The sequence below is a fragment of the Rhinopithecus roxellana genome, chromosome 13 (assembly GCF_007565055.1).
Source record: "Rhinopithecus roxellana isolate Shanxi Qingling chromosome 13, ASM756505v1, whole genome shotgun sequence".
Lineage (NCBI taxonomy): Eukaryota > Metazoa > Chordata > Mammalia > Primates > Cercopithecidae > Rhinopithecus > Rhinopithecus roxellana.
In genome coordinates this window covers 116,803,726-116,811,526 of record NC_044561.1, presented here as the reverse complement: position 1 = coordinate 116,811,526, position 7,801 = coordinate 116,803,726, and the positions used below count along the sequence as shown (strand labels likewise).

The window sequence follows — 7,801 nt, the reverse complement described above, 5'->3', positions numbered from 1 at the left end:
TTGTCCTGCCCGTCTCTCAGTCTCCCAGTAGTAGGACTGCAGGCACGCACCACCATGCCTGGCTAATTTTTGTATTTTTGGTGGAGACAGGGTTTCACCATGTTGGCCAGGCTGGTCTTGAACTCCTGAGCTCAGCTGATCCTCCTGTCTTGGCCTCCGAAAGTGCTGGGATTACAGGCATGAACCACCGCACCCACTCTTCCAATTTTTGAACCATGATGCCTTTCTATTCAAAAGCTATAAAAAGTTAACGAGTGTGTTAAGTGCCATACTGGGGGCCATCTGCAAGATTGCTCTAAGATAAACAGGCATATGTAAACAACCTATTTAGGATCTAGGAAGACCAATTGCACAATTGCACTGACTCGTCCTTTCAGTAAATAGATGCATACATGTTCGGGATACTAATATATTCAAAATGTGGTCACTGAGGAAACTTAAAAGATTAGCATATAAATTGATAATTACTACACTAGGTGCTCTATTGCAAGAATTCTGAATGTTGAATCCTGAGAGTAATTTTTAAATTCATGCTGATACACAAGTCAAAGGATTATTCATACTGTTGGTTCTGAAAAAAAATTTATCATACATTCATTCAACAGTAACCAGTCAGCCATTTTAAGCCCATCTCTGTATTAGCATATATTAAAACAAACTGCCGACTCAGGGCATGAACACTGAAAACTTAAAAAGGTCATTTTTATATAACCACAGAAATCTCTGAGCAGATACAAGTACTGTTAACAGTAGCTGCAATAATAAGCAGATTCCAAGGTATGGTCCAACCATGTATATTTGTAAATAAAATGGTATTTGTTATGGTACTCTCTTGTACTGTTCACATTCTTGACTTTTAGTCTTCACATCCCATGGCATGTTTTATCCCTATTGTTTCAAGGACGACACTGAAGCACAGTGATTAATGACTTGCCCAAGATAAACCATATACTAAACCCCAAACTCATGTTTCTGGGGAAGTGAAAACAAGATCCTGTTCTCATACTCAAGATAGGAATGGCTTCCCAATGCCAACTCCCATTCAAAAAACCATTTAAGAATCTGGTCCTAAGTGGGCATATGCAATAAACTCAAAACAAGTCTTTCCCTCAGTAAGTATTTTATTGAGATTTAAAGCACAAAATAGGTTAACAAATCGGGAGGAAGGTGGTAACACAGGAATGGGAACGTAAAAGTCAAAGTAGGCAGGACTCAAAACTGGCCATAAAGGCACTATGGCATGTTCATAAACACCATCAAGTGAAAGAAAGGGGAATCAAGATGTTTTCACTTCTCTTCTGCTCCACCTTAATACTCCATCTAGCCACTGGGATGGAGCATGTTGTGGACTCATTCTTCTCACAAGTTAGCAAGGGAACTAAACATTTTATCAGTCAACCCTACGCTCATCAAGTGAGCCAATGTTACACAGTGATTTCATGCATCCAGTGACTTAGAACTACAGGCAAGGATAGGCCCTGACTATTAATAAATTGGTTGTGGCTATTACTAGAAAATTATGGATGCAGGCATTTACCTATACAATGACCTGCTTACTGGGGCAGCTAACAATGCAGTCAAACCAGTCTATTATCATATGATGTCCTATTAACAAGAGAGTCCAGTTGAAGGATTTCATATTTTTAGAAAGCCAAATTTCTTACTATAATATCCTCCCACCCCTCTTTTAAAAAGGCTGTGGTTCAAAAAGCTTTTATGTTTTCCCTGAAAATAAGAGAACTTTGGTCAAAGCCAATTTTTAAGAGTCATCACTTCTGCTGAGTAGGCAAAACAATGAACTATAGTAACACACACCACTTTCTTTCCTTAAATTCTGAGATTTATACTGGAAAAATAAACCCATTTCTTTATAAACATCTAATTAAACTATCAAAGAAAAGATAATGGAAGCATCCGCCTTTTGGGGCACTATATTCCTAAGGTTGGGCTTTAAGATTTTTTAACAGGAAACCCAGGAATTTCTGAAAAACAGGCTTTTTTCACACTACCAAGAACTCACAGCCACTCTGTGAATGCCCTAGATATTTGACTCAAGTTTTTCAACTCTATCTTATTAGGCGTATTTCTGGATTATTTGAACTTAAAAACCAACCCTAGAATATCATGCTTTCCAGGCACACCTGTGGCACAATGAGTGGTGTACGACCACGCCCCATCACAATCCAACCCTTAGTACCCTACATTGTGACAGCTCCTGGAAAGGTATTAAAACTGAGCCAATTAATCTATATTTTGATTTCAGACTAAGATCAATAAATGCTTTTAAATAAAATTACTATATATAATTAAGTATCTGAATAAAGGAATGTAAGGTTAATTCACTTTTCCAACTGCAATTTCAACTCATCAGGCTTATGGATGTATGGACTAATTGCTAACCTAGTAACTCATACAAATTTGCAGTATTCAAATTTGGTTTCCACAGTACTCATTACATCTCACTCGTAATAAAGTACAAAAGTTTGGGCTTACCCATTTCACTTTTTTTCATAGCAATTACACAATGCATTAAAATTTACAAGTATGATCTAACCAATTATCACATAATCCCACTAACTATGAAGCGGACTATTAGGTGGAACTTAACTGGCGACTGACTTTACTGAGATTAAGTGTCTGTTAAACATAATTATCTTTCAGCAGAAAATGCAGTATGTGCTTTTACACTCTGAATAAACTCAAGTTCAGATCAAAAAGAGGCTACTTCCATTTCCACATGACAAACATTAAAGACAACTGAACCACTCTCTAACACTAATTACACTGACAACTTCCAGAAAGTGGATTATCTAACCAAGACCCCAAGTATTAGGAGTTATTTCTTAGAGTTTAAATTTGCCTTTGAAAAAAGTTCCATTACTTAAAATTATTAATTTAAGCAAAATCATGGAACAGATTGACTAAAAAATACCTTTTATTTTTACTCAACTTGTTAAAGGGGCAGATAAAGACTTTGGCAAATTTGATTAACAGCACAAAATAATGTTATCCAAACTGAATAATTTATTGCTGATCTGAGGCTTGCCTTGTTTACACTTCAGTAGAATTTACATGTTTCCACAAATGGCAGATACCAACATTTAAAGAAATTTAATAGTGACCTATTCAATAAGGCAATCATCTTGGTAGCAAAGTTTTATTTAAATCTTACATAACTCAAGCTTTATAAAAAGCCAACATAATTGAAAATTGGGTTCTCCCTCTAAAGTCTTAAGTATTCAAAGCTTGAAACAGTTAATTTAAAAATAAGCAAACAAATAAAACAAAAAAACCCTGCCAGCAGATCCTGCTGAAATACTTGGAAAAAAAAAAAAAAAAAAAAAAAAAAAAAAAAAAAACTAAATGAGCTTACTCTTTACAAAAGTTATTTCAACTCAAAAGCTATAAAATCAAAGTTATCTTAATTCTACAAAGAAGGGACAGGGTGTCTGACTTCATGCCACCATTTCCTTAGAGCCTCATCTTTTTCATCAAATTTGGCCACAAATCAAATTTCTGTGTGCCCGTTTTCAGGAGATTGCTCTTGCAGAAAAGGCCAAGTATAAACATGGAAGAGTAACTGCCTAAATAGGAAAGTGTTCCATAATAGTGTGCAAAGAACAAGAGAGTTCTGATTTAATCTCTGGAACTCGACCTGGACCTTGATCTTGACTTTGAACGAGACCTAGAACGGGATCTTGAAGCTCTTTTTGGTGGAGGGGACACAGAACGGGCCTTTGAGGGTGGAACAGGTAGCGGCGAATTGGAACGGGACTGGCTCCTTGATCTGGATTTTGACTTTATATCACCCTTTCCATTTTCTTTGGGGGATCGGGACCGAGACCTGCTTCGAGATTTCTCATACTCATCCTTAGATCTGCTTCGAGAATGTGAATGGGAGACCCGATCAGACTTGGGCTTAGATTTGCTCTTTGATCTAGATTTCCTGCCTTTTGATCGAGAACGTGATCGACCTTTGCTCCGCGACCTGGAACTGGACAAGGAAAGACCGATTCTCTCAATACTTTGTAAGAACATACACGTACTCCATAAACAAGTACAGTAATATTCACAGTGACTCAACACAACATTATTTACCGGGAGCGACTTTTTGAGATACTTCGAGATCTACTGCGGCTGCTCCTGCGACTCCTACTTCGTGACCGTCTTCTAGATCGAGACCTATTAGGAGACAAACAATGAAGTCTTAATTTCAATCCATCTTAAATACATCTGTGCCATCTGGCAAAAATAGATAAGCCAAAGAATAATGTTTTTCTTTACTACGAAATTAAATACACTGTTCAAAACATCCAGAAGAAAACCCAATGATGCACAGCCAAAACAAACTAAAAGCTGGCTTTAATTCAGGTAGGCAACAATTGAAATTACTCCATTAATCCCTTTTTTATTGGCAAATATTCTGTTTCCTCCCCACAGTGTCCTTCAGCAAGTTACCTGGATCTGCTTCCAGAGTAAGATCGCCTATGGCTTGTGCGCGGCTTATCTTCAATAAGCCTAATATTTCTGCCATTTATTTCTGTGCCATCCAGTTTGTCCAAAGCACGCTTCATGTCAGAGTAGGAGCGAAACTCAATTACACCCTCATTTGTTCGTTCCTTGTGGGCATCCGCATAGGTTACTTCACCTGCTTGTCGCATAAAATCCTGAAATGATAAGATTGGTCAGACTCGGAAATCTTAAAAGATCTATATACTATAATAAATTCCCAGAAATAAGAATGTAAAGAGTTTACTTCAAAGCATTAGTCGTATCCTTTGTATCTTGAATTACAGCACATACCTTTAAATCTTGCCAACTGCACCGACTAGAAAGATTTTCTACAATAAGCCTGTATTCTGTACGAACAGGTGGTCCGTATTTGTCTCTGCCAGATGTTCTCCGACTGCTGTATCCACCTCCACCACCTTTATCACATGAAGGGAACAATTAGATGCCTTGTAATGATAAAAACGCATAATGTCTTTGAAAGTTAGTACAAACATATCAACTTTTATTTACTGGAGTAGGACTTTGCTATTATATTGCTAAACCTTCGACACATTTGTGATTTGCCATAAAATTAAATTAAGGGCAAGTCAAATAGACTAAATCCAACTAAACCTCTCCTACAATCTGTTAGAGAGTGACTGCTCCTTTATTCGATTTACCTCGCTAAGTTTTATTTTACAGAACATTGTAAAATATAAAACTTAACTGATTACATGCATTTCTACATTTTACAAAAATGTTTACTAGTTTTACACTAAGTACTTACATCACAGTGTGAGGTTTTTGGTGGTGGTTTGGCCACAAAACACGCAAGGTAACAGTCACCTAGTTCAGATTAACCAGTTTTGTCTAACCCTTGGAATCCTCACCATCACCCTGCGTCTAATGGCAAAAGGCTGCTGTCGTCATGGCTTCCGGTAAGGTCAGCCAAAGGGTCATAGGGCAAGGGTCACACAATGTATGGAAAAGCCAAGGCCAATCAGGAAAGGCAGTCATCTTAGCCTCAGTGGACACAGCCTCAGCCCCATTGGTCACTTTCAAATTGAAACATCAAGGACTTGTTAAAAAGTTTGAATTCAACATGCAACAATTTAAACATCAAACATTTAACATAACCAAAAATCCCCCCAACCTCCTCCCAATAACATGCCCCAGTTAGTTCAAATACAGCATAAAGCTTATTTAGATCTACTTTGTGGTACAATACCACATTATTTAAAAATAGTACATTCTTCGGCCCCCATCAAGTTCCACAGCTTTAAGACCTACACTTTCAGCTCCTCCCTTCCCCGTCCCCCGCCCCCCTACCCCACCTCCACCCCAGCCTGTCCCCGAATCTCTAACTAATGCACTGATAGGTAAGTAAGGAGAATACGACAAATACAGCCACTCCTTACTTCCTCTGTGGTTAGAACCTGTGACAGTGCTGACAAGGGGCCAGAAGAAGCCACCCCCTCCCAACTTCGCAAATAAACACCCAAACCCAATCCCCGCGCTCCGGCGTCCCATGGCTGCCCCGGGCAGACGTGAAGGCAGCGGGGCTCGGGGACGCCCGAGTCAAACGACCCCCGGCCCTCGCGCCTGCCCGGGCTGGGAGGCCCCAACCCACCCACCCCCGCCCGCCCCCAGGGTCCCCAAGGGCTCGGAGCGCGCGGGGGTGGGACTCACTGCGGCTTCCGTAGCTGTAGCCGTCGCGATCGCGACGCGGGCCCCTGGCGTGCTCTACGATTACGCGCTCGCCGCAGAGCTCCTTGCCGTTCAGCTCGTAAACGGCGTCGTCGGCGTCGCGGGAGTCCTCGAACTCCACAAAGCCGTACCTGGGGGCGGTGCCAGGGCCGGACAACGGCGGGGGCGTCGTTAGCCAGGGCGCGCACGTGCGCGCCCCCGCACCCCTCAGCGCGCCCCCGCGACGCCGCGCCGTCGCCATCTTGGAGGCCCTGCCACGCGGCGTCGCGGCCTTGGCCGCCTTTTTCCTTGGAGAGTTCCCGCCGCCACCAAGGCCTGGGACGCTGGGCGCGGGCGCCCAGGCCCGACTCACCCATTTTTGAGGTCTACTTCGAGGAGGCGGCCATAACCACTGAAAAAGCGCTGGATGTCCTTCTCCCGGACGTTGTAGCTCAAGCGTCCTATGTAGACGCGCGGCATGTCCGTGGCGGGCGGGGGCCCAAGGGCTGGTTGTCGAACGGCGGACCGCAAGCCAGTAGCCGCGGTGCGGGTGCGGGGACGGCAAGAGCCCGAACACGCGCCTCACACCACAGCTGCGGCCGAGTCCAGCCACACAATGATGCGCGCGCGCGCGCTAGGCTCACGCTATATGGGCGGCCGGTGGGGAGGGGCCTGGCGCGTGACGTCAACGCGCAGCGGCCCGTCCGTCCCGCGTCGGTCCTGGGCTAAATTGTGACTGGCTAAATGGTGATTGGAGAGTCAGCTGCCCGCGACGTTTCGGTGTAGTGCGGTCTTGCTCGCCTCTAGGACTTTTCTCCAACCCTCCCCACCGTCTTTGAAAACACAATGTCTGTAATGCAGCCGCAGAATTGTTTTCTAATTTGTACCTTTTATAAAACTCTGCGCGATCGATCTCTTTGGGGTTGAAACTCGGGAGGCGGGCTGAGCGAATCCCCGTTTTTCATTGGTTCTCGAGGTGGGTATAATGGGTCGCCGAGGCCTCTGATTAGTGGGTTAAAACGAGGCTTCCTGTTTCCCCCAGCGATTGGTCGGTGCTAGCTTTGGTGGGGATCGCGCTCTCGGACCCAGTCGCTGGTCCGGTTTCGCAGAATCCGAGGATCGCTCGCCGAGGTCTTGCTGACCGGAAAGGGGTCGCGTTGCGAGCTTGCAGACCCGCCGACATCAGCCTCTCCGGGTCTCACTCGCAGCCTTCTTCAGTCTTGGCCTCCCCGGACGTTCCCCTCTCCCTCCATGCGTCTTTCTTGGAGCCCTGGCAACTTGACTCACTTGTGGATTGGGGTGTCCGTGGGAATCCTACGCTCACTGTAGGTGCTCAAAAGGGAGCGCGGAGGAGACCCCGCAGCCTCCCACAGCGATGAACGATTTTTTTTTCTCCTGTTTATGGAAAGTCCTTTGTCCCAATACTATCATTTCTTCCATTGACTTGAAAGTGGCTTATTTTGTGAGTTTATCAATGGAGATGCTATTTAAAGTTGGAGAACCAGATGAAAACCTCTGGTTTAAGTTTAGGTGGGGAGGGGAAGACCCAGGCCAACGCCTGGGGTACTCTGAAATGTAAGTACAGGAAGGGAGACTGACGGGGAGGAGTGACTAGGGAGGTAGG

The 7,801-nt window shown here is 43.7% G+C and overlaps 1 protein-coding gene across 2 annotated transcripts; it reads right to left on the bottom strand.

Moving 5' to 3' along the window:
• Positions 1–1,103: 1,103 nt before the first annotated feature.
• Positions 1,104–6,858, bottom strand: SRSF6 (serine and arginine rich splicing factor 6). 2 transcript variants are annotated; one of them, XR_004052676.1, is made up of 7 exons: positions 6,551–6,824; positions 6,181–6,329; positions 5,279–5,546; positions 4,804–4,928; positions 4,459–4,667; positions 4,099–4,182; positions 1,104–3,994 (listed from the first exon to the last, which is right to left on the bottom strand). XR_004052676.1 is itself a non-coding variant. In XM_030914877.1 (6 exons), exons 1-6 carry the CDS (start codon positions 6,655–6,657, stop codon positions 3,637–3,639), a joined length of 1,032 nt encoding a protein of 343 aa, XP_030770737.1. In that variant the 5' UTR covers positions 6,658–6,858; the 3' UTR covers positions 1,104–3,636. The 2 variants fall into 2 exon arrangements, 1 of the variants encoding a protein (XP_030770737.1); XM_030914877.1 differs by lacking the exon at positions 5,279–5,546 and having other exon boundaries at positions 6,551–6,858.
• Between the last annotated feature and the right edge of the window lie 943 nt (positions 6,859–7,801).

Coding starts and splice junctions, on each gene's coding strand:
- SRSF6 (XM_030914877.1), bottom strand. CDS start 6,657: ATGCCGCGCGTCTACATAGGACGCTTGAGCTACAACGTCCGGGAGAAG. Junction 4,929..6,180: donor CTACAGCTACGGAAGCCGCA/GTGAGTCCCACC, acceptor CATGTGATAAAG/GTGGTGGAGGTGGATACAGC. Junction 3,995..4,098: donor ATCTCAAAAAGTCGCTCCCG/GTAAATAATGTT, acceptor TTCCTTGTCCAG/TTCCAGGTCGCGGAGCAAAG.